We start from the raw sequence: 24,596 nt of genomic DNA on the forward strand, positions 1-24,596 counted from the left end.
ATTCATGATACAAAGTAAATATTGGTCAATTCATATTGTTAAACAATTTGAAAGAGGTACAAGTCAATAATGTATACTAGTCTTACAAAATAAATGTACAGAATATCATATAATTGTACTTTACAACATACAACTGTAGAAGTTATTAAAATAACCTTGGATGACAGTTCACCTGATCTTGCAAAGGGCAAAATCAGAGTAGGAAAACAAAAATGTTTACTGTTTACAAATGGTATCTCTCAATGGGAAGAAAACTCAGTTCTGTATAATATCAAGAAAATAACACTTGGATGAAGACATTCGTACCACTGTGATGACATCATTTGGGCATTTTACTCTTTGTCTTACAACTTCCAGCAATTAGCGATGCCAGAAAAATATATAAATATAGAGGGAAAAAAAATGAAGATTTCTAGAAACGCACCTTCAGTCCTGAAAAACGGGGACTGCTGTCAAAGACGGCCATTTGGTAATGGGGTAGAGGACCTAGCACCTTCTGGATCATGAACAGCTGATCGATCTCACTCTCTCCCGGAAAGACAGCATTACCATCACTGAGCTCTCCAAGAATGCAACCTATGGCCCATACATCCACTGCCTTGCCATATGCACACCTGGAATGTCGGGAATGTTAAATAACACATGGAACTTACAGTCAAAAGCATGATAAAATTTTCAGCACACATTCTTCTCTTGTACATTTTATTCCCCCCTCCCCCTTATTTTAAGACCCCCTTTCAAGTCTTACTAGCATGGTGAAAGGAAATTGTTTATGATAATAATATCAAAAATATACTGCTGCATACAGATTCATCACTGTTACAAAAGACTGTACTTATCTTTTTAAAAAAAGATACAAATGGTCTTGAAATAGACTGTACTATATTGGACTAGATTGTGTTAGAAGTGTAAGCCGTACCAGAGAGAAAGAAAATGAATGCAATTCCTATGAAAAACTCAGAACAGGATGGACTTTCAGTGTAAAATTATTCTGCCTGGAAACTAAATTTCTATTGGAAACATAAATGCGATTTTTCATCCTCCTCTCTGCCCCCCCCCCCCCCCCCCAAAAAAAAAAAGAAGAAGCAAGGAACAAAAAAAAAAGAAGCAAGGAAAAGACAAACACAAATTTATGAACTGCCTACAGAAAATTACAAATACCTGTCTATTGAAGTACATGACTACTCAAAAAAGAAAGAAAGAAAAGAAAAAGAAAATTTTGAGTGCAGGTTGAGTGGTCTAAAGATTGGATGCTCTTTTGCAACATTAAAAAAAAAAAATCATACCAAAAAAAAAAAATCATAATAAATCAAATAGATATTGTTTGTGGCACACGTACATCTAAAGGGTCTTATCTTCTAGCTTACAGACAACTCTTTTAGCTTACCCCAATAGAAGCTCTGGTGATCTGTACCATCTTGTTGCAACATAGTCCGTGTAATTGGCTGAACTGTTTCCATCAAGATTTCTTGCAAATCCTGAAAAAGAAAGTAATAGTATGAATGAGCAGTGAACATGATACATAGAATCAGAGACTTCACTAGTATGAATGGCATGGCAATTCAGCCATCTGGTTTGTTTGTTTGTTTGTTGTTGTTTTTTTTTTGGGGGGGGGTTCAAAGTTTAATATAGCAACCATCTTAAAAGAAAGGAAGGGTAAAACTACAACTAAGAAGTATGTTTCTCAATGTCCAGACTTTGTAGTGAAACATTATATGCAGTAATTACAAATTCTCTGAATTTTTGCACGCCACAATATCACGGTGGGTACTCTTCAGGTTCATTCTTGATCAAAGTGCTGATAATGTTATGAAAGCACATATTGATTTACTATTATCAACGTCCTTGTCAGTTGTACAATGTATTTTGCCCCTTGTGGCTTATCACTTATCACTTTATCAGACAATATTTGTTTTAAGGGCTGGCGCATAACTACCATAAAACAAAAATCATCTGGAGGTTTACATATGGTCATGTGATCGCAGAGAAGCCGGGTAAAGACAGAGTTCAATTCATGCGTCATGATGATTCATTTGTTGCATCAGACTGCTCGCTCATACAGGATTTCAAGTAGAGATTTTTTATAACATATCGTCGCTGGGGCAACAAGACCTCGTATCTACAAAATGTCAAATGTTCAGGGGAGCCAAAAAACATGGCGGCCAAAGCACCATGTACACAGCGAATGGGATGGCCTTTCATTGGAAATGCCGTGGTGGCTTCATTTTTGGGTTAAGACACTTAGGATTTGGACAGGACATCACTTAATCGATTATTTGACCATTAATCCAAAAAAGTCACTTTCACCAAAATTGCAGATACAAGGTCTTGTCACCCCAGCGACGATATTATTTTGTCATTCAAGTTATTGTTGTTATTATCATCATCACTGTTAGTAGTAGTAGTAGTAGTAGTAGTAGTAGTAGTAGTAGTAGTAGTAGTAGTAGTAGTAGAAGTATCATGAAGAACACGATATCGATGATAGTTATCATTAACATCATTTTAAAAAATCAAAATCAACATTATTACTTTATTATCATCATCATCATCATCATCACCATCATCATTTTGATCATCAGCACACTGGAGATTTTCAGTTGCCACTGTCAAGATTCAGCACATCTCACAAAAAAATCAAACTGAATCAGTGGCACTATTTTGTTGCTCGTGTTCTTGTGTTGTTGGCACGTTGGTTTTCCTTCACATGTAGTTTTGCATCTCATCCTTGAAGATGCCAAACTCAGATTCACATTAATTTGGCAAATACAATGGAACTAGACTGAGCTGCACACAATTATGGTAAGTAATAAATCCAGCCCTTGTGGTGTCAAGACCTTTCCACTGTAAGAAGCATGGTGCTGATATGGTAGTGAGACACTATCACACTACTTATACCTCCACACACAATCCCAAGAGGGAGTTGAGCTCACATGTTTGCCTATACTTCATGTAACAAACACGGAAAAGGTTCACCACTTACCAAAATCACACAGCTTGAGGGTGTCATTAGAACTGATCAGGAGGTTCTCAGGTTTGATGTCTGCGGGGAAAGAGAGCAAGAGAGTGAGAGAAAGACCAAGGAAGAGAAAGAGGAGTATATTCATGCACAAGTGTGTGGCCACATGATGCTGTGTGGAAGTTCTAGCCGACTTCTGTCTACTAATTTACAATTTCATCATGTCTGCCTCTCAAATTTGTACATTACTTATGACACATACAGTGTATTGGTACGCTTAAATCGCGACACTGTACTTCAGTCATGAAGTGTCACTTCACTTTCTTCCTACTCAAAATATACTGTTGAATGTTAACTACATATACACTGGGGAAACTGATTCTTGCATTGTACTCAACATCTTATGAACATTAACATCCTATCTTGAACGATCCAGTTAATTTTGCTTTCTTTACGCTACGTAGCTTACATCTAAAATGAAAACATTAACGCTTTGCCTTCTCTGCTGGCAGTGAAGAGCAATCAAGCTGAAAGTGCTTCCTATTTCTGTTATTACCTCTGTGTATGACATCGTTCCTGTGGCACCAGTGAATAGCCTTGATCAACTGATAAATGTAGCTCCTACAAGGTCAGAACAAAAAAAAAAGGAAGATCAAACAAATCAATGTTATTTCGTACATTTTTATTTATGTTAAATGCATGAAACATACCCAACAGTGGAATGGGATTTGTTTTTTCAAACAAATGGCAATTATTACATCTCATTATGTCACAATCTTTCCATTACAAAAACATTCTACATTGGCAAATCAGTGCATTCACATCTGGGAAAGGTGCTGGTAAAATAATAGCTGCATCAGCTTCAAGATTGTTGTCATTAAAGGACAAGTCCACCTTCATATTCACAAGGATTCAGATAATGCAGCAATATTAGTAGAACATATCAGTGAAAGTTTGAGGAAAATCGGACAATCCGTTCAAAAGTTATGAATTTTTTAAGTGTCTGTGCAGACACTGCTGGATGAGAAGACTACTACAGTGTATGATGTCACATGCATACAACAATATACCGTAAGGAAAATATAAAGGGAATTTCACAAAACTTTACTTTTTTAATAAAGTGCAGATTTCTTTGACTTATTACTGATGTATGTTTTAAATGGTTATATTATTCCCCCTGCCTTCTGAAAGAGAGAAGTCGAGTGTTCTTTTGTTATGCGAGAAAAATGGAAATATGTTGATTTTTCTTTATTCTTTCTTTATGTCTTGTACTCATGTGACATCACAAGCTATATTTATAGTCTTTTCATGAAGCCGTGACTTAGCAGAAACTTCAAAAATTCATAACTTTTGAAAGAATTGTCCGATTTTCCTCAAACTCTCACTGATGTCTTCTACTATTATTGCTGCATTTACTCAACCCACATGTCTATGATGGTAAACTTGTCCTTTAATTACATATATCATAAAATGGTTAAAAATGTCTCTATGATATAACATAACAACAATCATTAGAAATAACCATTGAGGCCTTTCTAAACTGCCACAATCAGGAGGGACTCTATATTCTTCACAACCTACAATGTAATACTATGTGAGAAAATAAGCAGTATCTCAGTCCATACAACGTGGATCAGCCTATTTGATTCTCCACCACGATGTACTCCAAGCTTGTTCTTTTCATTGTTGCCAGTACAAAAACTTAAATCATCCCTCCTGGGAAAACTCAAGTGTTTAGGATTTGCATCTCCTACACATATGGCCTCCAAAAATATACATGATAGACTTTTCATCACAACTTCCTACACAGGTATGCAAGACAACACTCTGCTACACAAATCTTCTTTTTTTTTGTTCTTGTTGTTGTTGTATAGACTCTACACTGATTTCTTAGAAATCTATGCACTACTCCTGGTCCAATGTTAAAATATCGGAAACGAGTGACTACGGTACTTCTATTACAAGATGCAGTATCATCTGCATAATTGCATAGGCTCTTTGAGAGCAGATTGATTTAAATATAAATAACCACAGCACCAAAAAGAGGTGGAAAAAAAAAAGATCACATTTATCAGAAGTGGTATGCAAATCCTACCAATTAGCAAGCATACATGTACCTCATTGACTGGTGCCCATTTATGCGGATACAAGTACAATGTACAACTGCATTGCCTACTACAGGCGTATCCCATCATAACAAAGTCCTCGCACAAGACTATTATATTGACCATTATATTGAAATTTTACTATAGCTGAACAAGTACATAAAGGTACATTGTATATAGACAATAATTTTGGGATCTGAATTTGTACTCTGTTGTAAAGAAATTTTGTTGTAACTGTGTATGCTATAATGGGGGAGCACTGTATCATCGTTCTGTTCAACTCTTTGAAATCGAGACATTACAGTAATAGTATGTCCCCACACACACACTGTTGCTGTCCAGACACCCAGAAATATTCAGGAGATATTTGTGCAAATCTCTTACCTAACTTTCTCGGGAGGCACACCTTTAGGCATCTCCTCCAACAGCTCCAACATATTCTGGAAGAAAATCAAACGTAAGTACACACAAGTGATAAAGAGGTGACAGAAATAGTGTCTAAATCAAGGAAAAGGTGTGGATAACATGAATTTTGTTGCATAAAACCTGGTTAGGAATATGAAAACTGATTTCTGACGATAGTCATGCGTGAATTCTCTTGCGATATTCGAGATCCCAAACTTAATGTAATCATCTGGATCAATGTGTTTCAAATTTTATTAAAGTACTTAGTAAATGAGAAATAAACACACACACACACACAAACACAAACAGAAAAATAGATATCGATTATGTTTGCTCAATTTCCTTGATAATCAAATGTCTGCAATAAAAAATCAGATCTTTGTGGAAGATGCGTATGCTGCCACTCACACACTACTGTATGGAACATCATCAAATCAAGTGCAGTAACAAAGCATGCTCCTCAGTACAACACAACCAAAATCCCGCCTACAATACTACAAGAAATGGACATTAGGCTATGCTTAGTAGCACAACAACTGAGTCGCACAACTATCTCAATTATTAAATGAAAGCTTTTCCACAACATGCAAGTTTCATGGCAAAGTCTCCCAGTAGAAGCAAACTGGTTATTAACGAGGTGTGCTCTACAAAGCGCGCAAGCAGATCCCAACAGCATGATGGATATTGACATGTGATACCCAAACAGCCCCAAGGCTCGGTTCTGGCCTGGTGTCGAAACCATAAATCTTGGGGGGAAAAGATCCTTTCATAAAGCTGCGGGGGAAGCAGGCAGCAGATGTTTTGAAGAATATCAAATTGCTCTGGCTCACCTTCTCAACATACTCAAAGACTAGATAGAGCTTCCCTCGCCGTCTGAAGGCCTCTCTGTGTGCGTGGGTATAAAATGTGATTAATAGTGAAAGTGATGAGAATTAGAAAACAGCAGGAAAACATACATGTATCCAGGCAAACACGGGATAGACAGACAAAGAGCACATGCTGCTTGGGGCCTAGGCAACATCCAAAGAGAGGAAGGGACAGTGTTGTTCACAAACATGCTTTTTTAGGAATGTACACATACATTATGTCCAAAGAGTTACCACACATACTACAAGACCTTGGTATGTCTCTGTTTTGGACAATTAACATTAATCTGAATGATTTCTGAAGCTACAATTCTTGTATCATTGAATTCTGACAGTGTACACTACCATGGTGTATGTCCATTAATGTATAACAGATACAGTGTTCATACATAATCAGAAAAATAAAGTGCTAATGCTTGAGGTCAACTAATGTTAATCATCATCATTATGATTAGTTAACCTTGCTTGCCAATTTGTATATCACTGTATATATGTTTAGTAGGTATAGACTATTTTATATACATCATTGTAATATATCACAAACATGTATTCTTTGTTATTGTAATGACTACATACATGTGTTGTACTCTCATACCCGGGAATGGGGTTGGAAGAGTCAGTAAAATCTCTAAAATCTCTAAATGATAATAATATTAACTATCAATAGGCTAAACTGAGCATGCCTTTACAAATGGACAATATCAGGAAGATTATGAACAAAGTGTATTGTCTTTTCCTAGTTTTTAAAGTTTTATAATGAACACAAGATAAATGTTTATTTATTGAATAAAGTAATGTATATTTATGGGTACAAAATGAGAAAATCTATTGAAAGCAAGAAGTTAAATTGTTCTGAATGCTTAATTATTTCTTTTTCCTTTTATCTTTGATTGCATCAAACAAACTCAAAATGCAATAGTACAAGCACAATTTCTTTTTTGTTGTTGTTGTAAATAGTAAATTATGCAACGTAGGTCATAAGCACAAATTCAATTTGTACCAATGAACGGTACACAATGTTACATTAAACTTTGGAGATATAAAGGTACACAGTACTGGTTGAGGTGGGGATTCAGGTTTAAACAAATTAACATTCCTACGTGAGATAAGGAGAAACCTCTTATGAAATATGAAAGAGCATGTAATTTTAAGAAGGATTCAACGTTTATTTGATGAAAATCGGTTTTCAAATGGCTGAGATATAAAAAAAAGGGATAATGATAAAAGGCGACAGGCCACGCCTTTTATTAGGATCTCTTTGTTTCACCTTGTTTTGGGATATCTCAGCCATTTCAAAACCGATTTTCATCAAATAAACTTTTGATACCCCTTAGAATTGCATGCTCTTTGACATCTCAGAGTGGTTTCTGAATATCTCGCAACACGTTAAAAGCTAAATCCTCACCTCAACCAGAACTGTACACACCCTTTATAAAGTAAATTTTGCTTCATACCAGTAATCATTAAAATTTGTGGTATCTAGACATATTCTTGACACAACTTTGCTGGAATGATTGGACACCACATTTTATAAAGGAAAAGCAGTCTTCCTTGCTACACATTAGTAATTCTGGCAAATTATAAAAGTGACACTCGGGCATTGTGAAATTGATTCCTGACACACATACAATATATAATTAAAGGCATTTTTTTAGGAGAAATAAGTTACATGATCTTTTTATATGGGAGAACTACAAATGTATTTATAGCAATGTCTGAATCAAAAAACACAAAAACACAAGTGACTATATTCATTATAAAAATGAAGTACAGCTGCACAGATCTTCAAGCAGTAGCTGTGTAGCCCTTATACCCCAATTGTTCACTAATCACACTGTATCCATTGTCTCCATTAAAGATATGGTAACCATACCAGTTGTAATACATAACACACTCAGTTCTCATAGCCATGGTATTCAGACTAAAAACAACCCCTCACACACATTTTTCATGCCCCACAACCCGAAGACAATGCAACTTCTGATACTCAAACATGGAGATTGACCTGCACTACACCGGACACGAACAAGGGACTATGCAGTAAAGCTTACACGTACTTCAATTCAACAATGTTTTCTTGCTTGAGCTGTCGAAGGAGCTTCAGTTCTCGTAGGATCGTTCGCCTCACATCTTCATTATCTGCACAGATACAATAAGAGAGCAATGATTGAAACATGTGACCTCCCCTGTTTGATGAAAACAATATGCAGCTCTAACAAAACAATAAATAACAGCATTTGATTGCTCCACATCAGTTCACTCATCTTAATCTTCTCACAACTGATTTCACATCATTTCAAACCCTTCTTTACAGTCAGGATAACAAGTTTATAATAAAACTGATTGTTTTCAATTAAAAATATTTTTTACTATACAAAACACTTGAATAGAATTGACATCTAGCAAAGGTTCTTACAACCCTACTCTTACTATAGCTACATGTACAGCTGTTTTACATCAATACTACTGATATACAGTGTAGGACTCCGGAAATGAGCTGTATCATTCTACCATGAAATAAACTGATGAAGTGAGTTTGCTCTTCCAAAATAGTTTAATGATATCAAAAGCTTGCAAGCATTCATCACTCCTGCACATCAGTGTTACAGTGGACTCCAGTTATAAAGAAGTCCTTGGGACCGGCAGTTTTCTTTCGCTATAACCGAACAAAATAAACAATAAAATACAGAGTGGGTAATGTTGCAGCCTGGGGGGTGTTTCATCAACATTTGTCAGCGCTGACAAGTTGTAAGCGCTGACAATTTCAACAAAATCCTTGGTTTTGATTGGATGAGATGCTCTGGTCACTGACTGTTACTATGGTGACAGTCAGCGCTGACAAACGTTGATGAAACATCTCCCTGAATCTTTACTTCTTTGTAACCGGAATTTTGTTAAAAACGTGTTCATTATGATGGGAGTGCACTGTACAATACAATGCACCAATCATGGTCATTTTCTTCAGTCAGAAGCATGCATGAAACTTCAGTAATGCAAAGTGAATGCAGAGATGAAAGTTACTTAGAAATAAGGTACAAGCTTTTCCTCAGGACTTCTAGTCAGAAACAGTACAAATCAATTGAGCACTCTGAAACTAGTTAATTGAAAAGTCCTGTACAATAAACATGACATACCTTCACTGTCCTTAAATTTCTTGATTGCAACAACATCTCTGGATTCCTGGAAAAAGAAAATGCCACAGAAATGAGTTGATTTGGACTTGACAACTGACATCTGATTAGCTGTATCCCATGACACGCCAATCTTACTGTATATGGTATTAGTTACATGGTACTAGTTTTTATAAAATTATGTCAAAGTTCATATTAAAAAAAAAAAAAATGTTCTAAGGGAGACATTCTCAAAAGACTCACTACATTGTAAAACATTGTTTGAATGAATTATGGATATTCCATGATCAAATATCAGTTATTTCATCAAGTACTAATACTCATATATTTCCAAATTTCTTAGGCAACTTCCTAGCTGATTTTTTTTTTTTTTTTCCTTTTTTTCTTTTTTTTTTTGGGGGGGGGGGGGGAATCAAGTACTCATACTTTTCCAAGTCCCTTTGGAAACTTTCGAGTTGATTTTTTTTTTTTTTTTGGAAAAAAAAACAACCCTTGACATTTCACTCATAGCCATACACTGTACTTGTTGTGTAGCCTAATATTTGTGATGGCCCTTTTGAGGATGAGGTCATACAGAGCTTTGTAAAATACATGTTTCATCAAGACTACATGTACCTGAAACTCTCCAAATCATTTTTCAGAATTTTGACACCATGTATCCTGATTTGCAACACACAAAATTTAAAACTAAAGTTTACAAGAGATAATAACAACAAAACAAAAATACATTGCTACAAAATTTCTGACTTTTGGGGGCAGCCGATTTCTGCCACTTGAGGCAGAAAAGGGATGAAATCATCAAAGCTTAGAACCCAACAAACATTGTAATCCAGTAGTTTTTGGTAGTGAAGAAATTTCCATTTATTGACCATTTATTGAAGACATACTAAATCTGATCATAATTGCTATCAATAGAACCACATTCAACATTAACTCTGTAATTCCAAAGATGATAGTGGTTTGTTTAATTTTATTCATGGATATCACATATTTTTGATAGTGTTGTGTCTCATCATAACATTAGTAAAAGCAATGGGGTCAGCACATTGTAAAGTGCAATCATACCAGTATTTCTGACACAAGGAAAACAGGTATACAAAAATGTGAGGAACTATCGCATAGAATTAAAGCATTTAATTCTAAGGGAATATTCTTACCTTATGTCTGCACTTCATCACCACCCCATAGGCACCTGCAATGTAAGAAGTGTGTCACCGAGCAATAAACGTTATGTAAGAAGTATCAAACAGTCCTGAACTAATTAAAGTCATGATACACTTTTCACTCAAATCAGCAGCATTATCAACTCACTGTCCAAGCCTATATTCTGAACATTGAGGCTAGGCTCAGCATCTCCATTCCCTTGCAGCAAAGCTACCATTTAAAATGTCGATGAAATTGAATGTATGTATGATTTGGAGCATCTCTTCACTTGACTTGAATGTTTGGTATCATACTCTTTGTAAACCACTCTGCTGAATTTGCAGCAAGTGTTACAGAAAGTACAGCTCTCTATTGGACCAGTCTCTTCAATTGCCCAACATTATTGTGTGGACATACAGTTAAGGAGTACTACTGTACACACATTCCAAGTAAGTTGATGATCTACCTTCGGGTTTGCAAAATTAAATGTTGGTAATGTCATGTTCCAGTCATGGTTTTCGGGAAATTATGTATTTAAAAGCCTCAGCATGCAATTTTTTTTTATGTTTAAAAAATTGTTTTAAAAAGTATTCCTACATGGGTGCAATGTCACCAATATGAATAAGATTTAGATATTCACATTGAGCAATCAATAAGATCACTACAGAAACAGACTGAATTAAGTTGGACAGAAAATACAGCTGAACTAAACAAATTTTTTAAAAGCATTTGCCCAAGAAACCCCACCACAGTGCTGAGATCATCTAATGGAAACACATATTTGTATTAATAAGAACTTCTGCATCCACAAGGCGCTTGACTGTAATGCCATTGATGAACACAGATTTAACTTTTCTCACTCAGTTGCTTTGAGCATCATGTCAAAATTAATAAACACAGATGATACACTCTGTATACAATATCCAACAGGGATGATAATGAGGTTAGTTGAAAAAAACAACAGAAATCAAAATTTTCAGCTGATTTGAATACATGAAAAAAGCAAAATGTGTGGAGACTTGAGAAAAAACAAATCTGAAATCCGATTTAAATCTACAGAATACCATGCTCGATCCAAGCAAGTTCACACAGACATCTGAATAGATTACGTAATATGACAGGATGTGTGAGAAACCTGGTAAATGTAAAGAGGGTATGGCCTCACTGCTTTACATTTTAGATTTTAAAAATGTATTATCAGATACAAAGTTTGATGGAAAATAGATATTCAATATACATGATATGTACACGTGTATATAAAGCAATAAAGCACAAACGTGAAGTTTGTTTCATTTCATACAGATATCATTCTCATATCATGAAATTACATATCAGCAAGACATTCATGAATGCTGTTACACTTGTAGCTTTAAGAAACATTACCAAGTATCTCAGTTAGCAAGAGAAAGCAAACATAAAATTATCTTTTATATCTACCATACATCAAGAGGTACCCGTAGTCAATTTGACTTAAAATGTCAAAATACATTACCTTCACCAACTATCCCGAGAACTTCATACTTGTTCATCTTGCTTTGCTGAATGGCAACTAGTCGAAGTTTCCAGCACAAAATCCTAAGTTGGACATTTTGTCGCGGGTAGTTGTCATCCTTTTCACTTCTGCCTTCATTGGAAAATTGTTTGGCTGAACAGTTCCCAAACACTGAAGTTTGGGATACTTTATGGGTCTTTCAAGGGATTAGACCTAGCCAAGCTCTGTGCATATAGATCTCTTAAATTCATCAAAGTTAGCTAGTTGATTAAAAATGTGATAGCGTTCCTCCTTTTGCCATTGTGCAGAAGACTACTGATGTTTGACTTGAAGTTGGAGCTAGTTATCACCATTTTTTCTTTCCACACAGCTGAATTCTCATTCATCGTTGACAATTTTCAGTTGTTCAACATGCCATTCTTCTTCCCTCCACTAGGCATCTAAATTGGAGTCAATGTCAGTGTTTGTGGCCAATGCCAACAACAGGCTTCTAAACGTTAGAAGAGGGGTACGCAGCTGTGTCACATCAGATACTATGCAGAAGTGTAGGGTCTACCATCTTCTCTGCAAGCTAAATTGTTGATACTTATTACTGCCTACAGTAGAAAATTAACATTAACAATAATTGTAACGTTAAGATTCTATGAGTGACCAGTTTTGCCAGTTACTATTTATATTGAGTAACCTTGTACAACCTCTCTCCTCGAACATGTTTTGTGTAACGTTAGAAGTTATAGAACTTATTTAGGCCTAGACAATAATTGTTAGAATCTATAAATCTAAATGAAAACATTATCACTGATCTCATGAATGTTCTAAATTCAAGGTGAACTAGGGTCTATAAAAACGGTTAAAACTCTAGACAATCACAAGTAAGATTAGAAATTCTCCCAAGTAAACATCTCAAACACAACACTGAGTCTAGACAACCCTAACTAACTTAGATCTCTAGGTCCTACTTCATCGGCTCAGTAGTATACTGTAGCAATCTCCATGATTCCACAGCACAGCCACAGGGTCGGGACTGAGGGATTCATCCAAAGACCCGATGCACTTTCAAACAGAGGTTTCTGTCGTTTTTAAGAAATCAGTATGGGTAGTGTAATTGAGGCTCCTTCGATCTTCCTTTCCACTGTTTGACTGGTTAATGTCTTGATTTCCACGGTATTCCGATGGTGTATTTCGCGCTGTTCATTCACCCACTCCACTGCACTGCCACTGCACTGGACTGCCGGAAGAGTCGAGTGCACAATCGAGTGCCAAGAATCAAGTCTCAAGACCCCATTCAAGATCGCAGGATAGTGAGCGCCGAAGTCCCTTATAATTCCGAAAATGGCACGGATCCATAACATAAGTATTCCCTCAAAGTCAACAAAACAAGGGTGTTGCTTCTTCACTTCAATCACTTGGACCAAGTCACCAAATTAGTGTAGAAGGTAGCGTATCCAACTCCAGCAGAACGCTCTCGAAGTGTGAAATAGTTTACACATTTCCCCTTGCCAACCAATTATCGCGAGTACGATATTCGCAACCGAATTTTGATACACTGCGCTGCAATGTTAGTACATGTATCGCACGACTCTCCGATACAAAGCTGCCGGAAGATGGCGCTAATGCAAAACACTCCGAAACAGCAGCTGAGCAAAATGACGGGTTTTGGGTACAAAGAAAATTTTTCTCCTCCGTAGGCCTATTGGGGAAAATCTTTGTTTGGGTACATGTACTAGTAATACAGCTGCCCTGTTTTATGAAGAGTTTTATTGATTATAAAGTTGATTTCAACTGTAAGTCTATGGCAACCAGTGTGGTAAGGAAATTTAAAATCGATTTTTTTTTTTTAAATCCACACAAATTGTCATAGACTTACAGTTGAAATCAACTTTATAATCAATCTTAACTCTTCATAAAACAGGGCCCAGCTGCAATACTGCTAAACAAATTAAAACTGTGCAGCAAGTGAAACATAAGAGTCACTGAAAAATTGGTAGTGGGCCCACTGATAGGAATTAATCAGTGTTTTTAAAACAGTCATTAATACATTCAGTCAATCATCATCATAACTATTCATCAGCCGAGGTATAAGTAGTTATACCCTATACATTAATATATATGTCTAGATTATGATGATCCAAATTGTATTGTTAATATGCACGATTTTATGGTAATTCGTGGATGGATATTGAAACTTTTTTTTTTTCATGTATAATTTTTGTGATTATGCGCGCTGCTTGTTCCTCATCTGTGTTTACTGTGTTTGTGCAGAGAAAGAGAGAAGAGAGAGTGGGGGGGGGGGGAGGACTACGGGAGAGGGATGGACAGAGAAGGAAGGGGGAGGGGAGGAAGAGAAAGGAGACTGAAAAAAATATTCAATGTAATTACTATAATTTTATAGCATGATTGTCATTTATACGAGTGAAAATGGAACTAACCAAAATGCAGTTTAATTCAGTATTTCTTTTTTTTCAGTCTCTCCCCCTTAAACTCTGTCTTGTTTGTCTGTGTTTTTGTTATCTATTTTTACGTGCCTACCCTATTTCTTAAGACACGTTTCTCTGTTCTTTAGGGGCCTATACTTAGTCATGTTCCACCACAGCAGTGCACTTTATAGCAGTATAGTGCACGTTGCGTCCATCATGTTACTCTCGCTTTCTTGCTTGGAAACCACATGATTTTTCTTTTTGGTTGATTGATTGATTGACTGATTGACTTATTGACTGAATGATTGATTGATTGATTGATTGATTGATTGATTGATTGATTGATTGATTGATTGATTGATTGATATATTAATTGATTGGTTGATTGATTGATTGATTGATTGATTGATTGATTGATTGATTGATTGATGGATGGATGGATAGATGGATGGATGGGTGGGTGGACTGTTTAATTAATTGTTTAATTGATTGGTTGATTTTTATTTTATCGCTTCATTTCTTTTTTTTTCATACATAAACTGCAAAGTCACCTGAACAAAGTGGCTTTGAGCGCAATACTGTTTGAATCTATAGCTGTAGATTCTATGTTTTCATTTCTGCTACATCATCCACACGGACAAGCGGAAGAACAGTCGCCGGACTGTTCAAAGCAGTGCCTACGTGCCGTGCTATAGGAATGAAAATAAAATGAAAATGAAAGAGAGAAGTGATTATATAATATAACGACATCGATAATACAGAACGAAGCAGGTGTTCTTTTATGCATATATGCAAAACTAAGAATCACACGACCTTCTGTTCAAAAGAAAGACATAAACAGAAATAGAGAAGATGATCATTATGATATGTATAAGCAAACGCTTGACGAGATAATGGCCTCAGAAATTATAGTTGTCTGCTGGTATAAACAATATGACAAATTAGGGGGATACTCGAGTCACCATCACTGAGTGGAGAGGGGATAAAGAGGATATGAAGACAAAAAAGTTCAACGGTGCATTGTGCAAAAATGTGGAAAGTTTATGTGACGATGAGTTGTGTGTGTATAATAATGAATGCGTCGTTTATAATGTCCATACATAGAATTGTGTACATTCAGCTCGTGACCCTTTGTCCATTATAACTGAATCATAGAAGTGAATGAATAAGAAGCAATAGATGAAAGATAATACGTTAACAACATGCTCTGATAATCAGACATATTAAATATTGATTTTGATATCATGCCCCGAAGTTGTTTTTAGATATAAGTAAATGAATCGACAGTGTTTTTTTGTTTTGTTTTTTTTACTGTCGGGTGAAAGATTCCAGACATCGGGGCCACGATGTTTGAAAGATTTTTGCGCTAAGACAATTCTTGGGGTTTTCAAGATGATAATCATCAGATGAACGGCGAGTTGGATATATAACAATGAATATTTCAATTTCAATTTCAATTTTTTCAATCTATTTTCATATTTCTCGATGAAAAAAATACATCAAATATAACAAAATTAAATGAATACATGATATCCGACTAGGAGACGTATTGCAAATACATAAAATATAACAGTGGTCGATCTATGAAGTTTGGAATTTGTGAATGAATGCTTCAGAAATAATTATGAAGGAAGCTACTAAAAAGCTAGCTTGTTGAGCGTATTGGAATTAGGGATTAAAAGAGTCATTGAACACCGAGGGAAGTTGATCGAACGTGTATTCATGCATAAAAATTGCAGTTTGAAAAGTGCGAATATTAGTAGTTTCAAATGTATTTATTTGAGAAAACTGTGGGTCAGAGGGAAATTGGGAGATCGGGTTACAGCTCGTTCTTTAGTCCGAAGGTTCGTTATTCCGAAGATTCGTTATTCCGAAGGTTCGTTATTCCGAAGATTGGTTATTCCGAAGATTCGTTAATCCGAAAATGTGATGAGGTTTGTTATTCCGAAGGTATACACATTAATCCGAAATAAGGTTCGTTATTCCGAAGGTTCGTTAATCAGAAAATGAAGCAAAGCTCGTTATTCCGAAGGTTCGTTACGGACCCTATTTTACTTCGGATCAACGAACCTTGGGAATAGCGAACCCTATTTCATTTTCGGATTAACGAACTTTCGGAATAACGAACCCTTTTTCATTTTCGAATAAACGAGCCTTCGGAATAGCGAACCCTATTTTTCGGATTAACGAACCTTCAGAATAACGAACCTTTGGAATAACGCCACAAATCTTCGGATAAACGAACCCTTTTTCTTTTTCGGATTAACGAACCTCCAGGTATAGGGAATTTCTGTGTTTCAGATTAACGAACCTTCGGAATAACGAACCTTCTGAATAACGAACATCACCCGGGAGATCGTATATACTCAACCGCACTATACTCATTTTTTTCAAAAGAAATATATTGAGTTAGTTTTTAGTTGAAGCACAATTTCCTATAATAGCACAATGTTACAGCACGTGATATCATGAAAAGGGAACTACAAAGAATAGACAAAGACTTCGGAGAAATCAAGTTTCTCATGCAGGTGGTATAATTCCGATGCCACTAGAAAACAAAGCATGAGCATTGTTTCTGTGATCATTCCAAGACAAATTCGAATCAATTATAGCAAAGCCTAAGAATTTAGTAGATCTCTTTTCAAAAATTGCCTGTTCGTCAACACCGTAGTTACTGTAATCAATATAATCGACATGTGAAGGTTATTCAACTTAAATCTTACAAAATTTGTTTTTGAAATATTAAGGATAACTTATCACTATACCAGCACACTTTATATATCTCAGAATCTAGCTTATCAATGCTTATGTGTGATGATAAGAGTTACAAATATTTTGTGGGAATTTAAAAAAAAAAAACCAAAAACGTTTGTACCGTCTGCAAAGAGTATAAGACTAAGACGAGAAGGTGAATTTAAACTGTTAGAAAGTTTTGTTTTTATAAAGCAAGGGACCCGATATGGATCCTTGAGGGATACCACATATAAATATTAGATTTAAAGGATTCTGAAGAGTGAAATGTTACACTTTGTTTTCTGTTGGATAAAATAATTAACCCAAGATAAAGCTATACCACGGACACCATGTCTCATCAGTATACTCTGATCAAAATGTCATGATCGATTGTATCAAAAATATATGCCTTTCATAAATCCATAAAATCTCCAGCCATATGTTCTTTGTGTTTCAAAACATATTCTGTCACCTTATTCAATAACGAGGCAGAGTGTTTTTATCTAAAACCAAATTGGTTAGGGACAAGTAGGCTTAAATCAATGAATGATATTTAGGAAATATATATACAATGGTCTGTGTATAACTCTTTCCAGGATTAGAACTGCTGGGTGATGATGCCAGCCTATAGTAATAGTCATCGGAACAAGTGACCCCAATATTTCTCAGGAAGAATCTGCATTTCTCCACATCAACTCCTTTCGCTTCCTTGCTGATGTGCATGTGATTCGCTCATATCACTGACATTGTAAACTCTTCATACCTGCTGCTTGATTTGTTGCTTTGATTTTGTCTTCCTCATCTCTCCCTTGATCCTGCTCTTTGCTCACTTTGTTTTGGCGACTGTGTTGATTCTTGTCTGTTGTCTCTGGCTTGAACCCTGACCACATTATTAGGACCTATTATATGACAATCAGTGTTTCTGCGAAGATAACGCAGTTCTCCAGGACTGGAGGAAGTCAACAAAAGAAGAAGAAGGTGATATCATGACGTTATTTCGTCATGGTAATATTATTTCCTATAACAGACAGTAAAGTGAGAAACAATGAGCTTGAAATGGAATTTTGACTGGCAATGAGACATTATAGGCCTATTTAGTTACAACTGCCCTGGATGGGGTATACAGGCACTATAGTGCAGAATAAAGGTACATGTATCTGGGGGAATGGTTATGGAAGGGAAAGATAATTCTGGATGCACTGCTGAACTGGTGGGCGTGTACTGGTGAGAAATGCCCTTCTTTTGGGCAGGGAGGTCCCCCTCTCTGTTTTGAGGGGGTTTTGTTCTTTTCTTCATCTGTTTTTGTTTCTACAAGCGTACGCGTCAGGTGAGAGGCGTACGTGGAAACGCGTGCACATTAGAAGAGGGATGATCGATCATGGGTTCGCGCGCGAGCGTACAGTACACTATGCGCGTACACAGTACAGCAGCGTGAATGTACAAGTATACACGATACAGTATATCGCGGAGAGGTCGAGCGAGTCGCGCGACGGAGGATACGAGTTTATATGTGTGCTGTATAATGGTGGATAGGATCCAAATATTCGCATAATTGGACTATTCGGGACAGGTGATATGCACAGATTCCGAGAAAGTAAGAGGTCGGCTTTTTGTACTGTTTGTTTTTTCGGATTCTTTTGACAACTCATGTCAATTAGTGGTCTGATCAGGATCCGTCTGGGAATCTTGCTGACAACGTCTCGCTGGTACCGGTACAGCTGCACAGTGCACGGACTGAGATCGTCAGCAGGACAGGCAGCAGCTAGAGCATCAAGCTTGTGAGTCCGACCTACGACTGAGTGTGCGAGTGATTCATTACCCCATCGTCTGTACATGACCGGCGGCGGGACAGGAAAGAAAGCATACGACTTCTCATGTTGTTGAGCTAATGCCGAGAAGGAGGAGCAATCGAACTAATTCCGTTATGGAATACATTACTACTCCAAAGGTATGCTTAGCAATGTGGAGACTGATTTCCTATGGTGTCACCATGTCACGTGTAGCTAGGAATAGGCTGTGCCGGCCTGTGTGTGATTCTCTGATTCTGAAGCTTGTGTGTGATGCCCTACAAGACATGCTAGCCCCTGAATGGTTCGCGACACAATCAATTGTCCTGCTGCTGTAACATACTAGACTAGTAGTTAATAATGTGCTAGCTAGTTTAGAACTCTAATTCATTGTTGATTGATAATAGAGTTCTAGTTTTCTATTTTTATACCAATGGGGTAATAATGCTCATGCTCATCATCACTGTAAATGTAATCACACTCTTTTTCTACTGGCAGGTGATCTGGATTGTATTGTAGAACGACAAATGAAATGGCCATTAAATTTTATTGTAATTTGTATGAATTATCCCCAGTGCTGTTTTGTTTCACCGAGTCTGCAGGCCAAGGTGAATAGAACTGTACGAGGGATATTCAGATGATTTAGAGTAGACATCTAGAACATCCCTATTTGGAGTTCTGCAAAATACCATCGGCATCGACGGGCAATGTCAGTTCGGGAAACCCACTCACAAGGGGGGCCCCTCCTTATAAGTAACCTGTCCCCCTTATAAGTAACCCCGTCCCCTTTATAAGTAACCCCCGGGGCACCCCTTATAAGGAGTCATGTGTAGTCCAGTGGCACTGAGGTTCTACTGTAGAACCTGTGTAGGCCTACGTGGTTGGGTGTTCATTATACCGGACACCTAACGTTTTTCTATCAATAGAAACATGAAAAATCTCACAATTTGCCTGAAAATTTACTCACGTGTGGAGAAAATACTCCGGATTCACAAGCGCACACTGAAAATGCGATCTGAGGTACGCGTTTTTAGATGGCGGCTTCGAACGCGTGGGGTGTCATTTTTTCCGCACTCAGTTGCCCTGCTCATTTCAGCCGACCACCCTGACAATACGTATAAAGGGCACTTAAATGCGTTTTTTCGACAGGCCGCTGTTTTTTTCTAGCCGTCATTTTTTCCCCAATAATATTTGAATATATTTTGAATCCTTCAATATTACTTTTGAAGGACTGTTTGATGAATTTGACTTGAGTTTCATTAGGAAACTTTTCATCGTAATTGAAATAAATTAGATGAGTCGGTTTGTTTTTTCACATTCATTTCTCGTTTCTCCTGCATCAACTCGTACGGTCGTAGCGGGCGACAAAATGTTTATGTCATGTGTACGTGTATGCGTAACGTGTGTGCACGATCGTACAAGCGGCGGTGACAATTTTGCGGTCAAAATCGTCAAATTTATTACGGAAGGATACTCTACATCTAACAACGAGTCAGCAAAGGTAGGCCTAGTTATATGTAGTTACACGGTTAAAACCTTATTCGATTTTGCTAAATTTCGGTAATTTAGAGGGAATACTAGTTGTTTTCGCCACATTTTACTCGGTAGCGTAGCCCAGTGAAGAATCGAACACCGTTGCGTGTAGTCCCATGCGTACATTTTCTTTCTGTACGCGCAATGCCATTATAATACGCGGTCGGTCGTTATAGACCCGGTCAGTGTGTTGCACACCTACCATACTACTACTTGCACAGTCGTTCACGACAGGAAAGTGCCTGAGTCAACTCCAAAAATCCATCTAAAATCCAGAATTTAACCATCAAAAATGCAGAGTTAGCGCAACTTTTCCAAACCATGCACGAATTAGGTCCTGTGTTAAAGTGAAAACATAGTTTTGTTTTTGGTAAGGTGAGAACCCGTCTAGCACCATTTCATATTTGCTTGCAATATATCGAAAGAGTCTACATCAAAGAAACTTACATGGCTGACGCGATTTGCCGGGATGATGAGTCGTTTTGGAGTATTTTGAGAAAAATAATAAAAGTCGGAAAACCGACTTTTATTCCAGAAGGATCCAGACTAACTCGGTCTCAGGGAAAACTCGACCCTATTTCAGACAATTTACAGGCAGTTCGTGATTGCCATATTCTACTCTATAATACCAAATGAGGCCTAACTGAACAGACAGGAAAGTGCGTGCTAATCCTGTACAAAACAAATGGACAGCGCGCGGTCGTCAAGCCTATACGCACATCACCTCAGTTGCTGAGACACGCTGTCTTTGAAGTTTTTGTTGTTGTTTATCAAGCGTCTTTGATTGTTTTTAGAGGTGCTTGATAGGCGCACACTGATTTTGCATGCGCACCAAAGAGGTTTTTTGATGAGTGTGTTGTAACAACTCGGACCATTACTGCAAGTAGCCAGAACGCGAAGCGCTAGTTTATAAAGGCCGCTCCCATAGTACAACACTGTACAATCCAGAGGGACAACCAGTACAACTCAGCCCGCCATTAAAGCGAGGCCGAGTTATACCCGAGTCGGAGTTTAGCCTGACCCCGTTCGGGTACTGAGACTGAACCTTTTTGGTTAATATTTCGCATTTTTGTCGTTACCCATCGAATATCTTGTTATAACATCGTTATCCTGCACATTTCCTAAGCATACGTTTACATTTGGGAGTGAAATTTGACAACTTTTGCAGGCGTACCAGAACTTTGTTTGGGCTTTAACTCTTCATATTTACTATATAATAACGTCATGCACTTCAAGTAGTACATTTTACTTCTAGTTCTATGTACGGTGGTAAACTCGACTTAGCGCCGTTGCTGGTAAACTTGGCCCATGGCACCCTCATTACAAGGGGCTGAGTTTATCTGTTAGGCAGAGTTTACCTGTAACTTCGGTACTGAGAGAACACAAAACACATTTGGTATACATGTATCACTTGTGACACGAGTATGCTCATCCTTCATCATGTATGCAAATGTTGGTAAAACAAGGCAAATGCTTATGTTGACTATTGCTGTAAAGTCACTTCTATGAGAGTACATGTATGCAGAGGCCAGGTAAAAATGAAATTGAGTGATTTTAAAAGAAGCCTTGTGGATCTACATTGTAGGCTATGCGTGTAATCTCTTCCACAACTGCCTTCGGCTTTGGTGCCAAGACAATGGAGGTGCCACCTCCCTGCCAAGACTGAGCTCTTGAGCTGGATGGTTTATAGACCTTATGCCGTGTAGAATATATTGGCACCTGCACCAAGATTCAACCTCCTGTGCCAAGGTTCAACCATGTGCACAAGCATTATTGACCGATTCGGGTTCGTTGAGGGCAGCAGACAATTTGTGGCACTGGGCGCAGCCATTAGTTTATTTTGCGGTGTCCCAGCCGACCCCCCCTCCTCTCCCCCACCCCACGGGGGGCAACATGTTTACTGCGCACTAAGCAAGCATTCGCGCACTCAGTACGAGACGCTTATTGGCTATTAAAAGCAACCATGCATCAGTTTTTCATTTCGCGCGCGTGCTAATGTAGGGAGAGGGGTGGGGAGTGGGGAGGGGGGGTCGGCTGAGACACCGCGTAATGGCGCTGCCCATGCCAAAAATACACATAGCGCGTCACAGAATCGGTCAATACCGGTAGACCTACATGTAGGCTTCTACGTAGTAGCTGGATAATTTTGGACGGCTTTGTGGTCAAGTTATGGGCGGATTGCGTTAGATCTACACGTAATCTGTCTACACATACACATTTTACTGACTTTTGGTTAGAGTCTACACGATAATTTGCAGAGTACATTTTGTACAGCCTCTAAATAGAGGTCAAGATCTATCATGTGACCCGCCACAACAAAGGGATCACAAAGTCCCTGACGTTTGAACCGAGAAAATCAACTGTGAAGTCAGATCATCAAACTCGGTCAAAACAATCAGATTTCTGTTTTTACCTTAATTTTGTAGTCTAACGTATCGTCTATCATCGAAATTTCGAAGCTAAATGATCAAAGACAAGGCAAGACATTAGCGTTTTTTCTGGGCCATGATTTTCTGACTTTCAATGGATCAGAAACCTGTCTGAAGATTCGGATTTAGCACTGCAGCAAAACTCCGCCGCAGCAACGAGGGAGTGATCCTATTGGTCATTGCGTGGCATCCTAGTTACTGATTGGTCATGCGTAGGCCGCTGGCGCTAAGCTTGAATGAACATCGTGGAGGTTGCTACTGTAGGAGCACGCTGAGGTGGAAACTGTCTTGCCTCCATTGATCATGATAGCATCAGAAGGAGAACATTTGAAGGCGGTTTTCTTGAAACACTGATTTCCTAAACCACTTGACATGAGCTAATAAAATTATTGATATCTCCGCAGCCGAGTACTTTTATGAGTTGTGCTATATATATGAAGTTAAAGTGGAAGCGATTTTGTACCTAATGTACTTTCGTATCCATATCTCAAATTCCTCATGACCAAATTGCACCAAAAGTCCAAAATAACATTCATATTGATTATCAGGGTAGCTTTATTTTCCCCTCACATATTTTCATAAATTTAAAATGAAATTGAGTATTGGAAAGTGTCGCTGTCGATATCTACTTTCGTGTCGTAGCTCAAAAAACTTACCCTTTGTGATCGTGGCATAGTGTAGATCTACTCTGCCTGCATAATCTGAAACTGAAGTTCCAATGTAGTGATCTGATATTATGTGACACATCACAGTACTTTTAGAGTAACTGGGAGCTAAAAATCAATTTACAAATGTCATAGAGGGAAGCCTAACTTTTGTGAACAAGCACTGTTATATATAGCATTGTGAAACAAGAACTCTGAAAGTTCTTTTTTTTGTGGGGGGGGGGATGGTTGGCACAGGTCTGGTTTTGCTTCAAATGGCTTCTATGACCACTTGAATATATACCTTCTCTGAGTGACGAATAGGCCATTACATTAAAGAACATTGCAAGTCAAGTAATAATTGTGTAAACATGTTTAAATGCTATTAAACCTGACAGCACTACAGAAAAACAATACTGAAACTGTCACTGTCTGCTTCAACCCCTTTGCATAATGTGAATCCCTCTTGATATGCACCCAACTTTTAAGTACAACAGTCCATCCTGTACTGAACATTAGATTACACTGTATGATGTTTAGACCAAGGTTTTACAGATGAACCAGAGGAATACATTTTTTTTTTTGTGTGTAGAATGCTGTGGTTAATACTGTATGCGCGAAATATTTTGTAAGGTTTTTATTTTCACGAATTTTGCGAGTCAGTCTGTGCCATTGGCGAAATGAAAGACACACGAAAAAAATTAACTCTGATCTTGATATAAATGTGATGTACTAGTGTATTGGTATCACATTTCTCCGTTCAGTTCAGTACTCCACGATCATGAATTTAACCACTCGCGAAATCGTCGGGAAGTCCCGATTCACAAAAATTTAGACTCGCTAGATGTAAGGTGTTTACACCTACAGTAGTTCACTAAACAAACCAGAAAGTATCCACAACAGTAGTACATGTAAGGTTACAAGATTGCAAGGTAGTGTAATATGAGAGAAAGAG

General features: G+C 37.6%; 2 protein-coding genes across 2 annotated transcripts in view; one reads left to right on the top strand and one right to left on the bottom strand.

Moving 5' to 3' along the window:
* Positions 1 to 424: 424 nt before the first annotated feature.
* On the bottom strand, positions 425 to 12,370 carry LOC139712531 (cyclin-dependent kinase-like 5; the record flags this gene model as incomplete). Its single annotated transcript, XM_071624345.1, has 10 exons — positions 12,099 to 12,370; positions 10,621 to 10,655; positions 9,467 to 9,512; positions 8,390 to 8,471; positions 6,297 to 6,351; positions 5,446 to 5,501; positions 3,513 to 3,577; positions 2,981 to 3,040; positions 1,388 to 1,478; positions 425 to 614 (listed from the first exon to the last, which is right to left on the bottom strand). Coding segments are annotated over exons 1-10 (717 nt in total), but the record flags the coding sequence as incomplete, so codon positions are not given.
* A 6,360-nt stretch (positions 12,371 to 18,730) lies between these two features.
* Positions 18,731 to 24,596, top strand: part of LOC139712548 (phosphatidylinositol-3,5-bisphosphate 3-phosphatase MTMR8-like) — a 28,682-nt gene continuing 22,816 nt past the window's right edge. The window contains 1 exon segment of the mRNA XM_071624362.1: positions 18,731 to 19,196. Coding sequence (XP_071480463.1) covers positions 19,137 to 19,196 — 60 coding nt within the window. The 5' untranslated portion in view covers positions 18,731 to 19,136.

This window comes from Diadema antillarum, unplaced genomic scaffold (genome assembly GCF_040938485.1).
Source record: "Diadema antillarum isolate AM-2024a unplaced genomic scaffold, OU_Dant_1.0 seq00001817_RagTag, whole genome shotgun sequence".
NCBI classification, from domain to species: Eukaryota; Metazoa; Echinodermata; class Echinoidea; order Diadematoida; family Diadematidae; genus Diadema; species Diadema antillarum.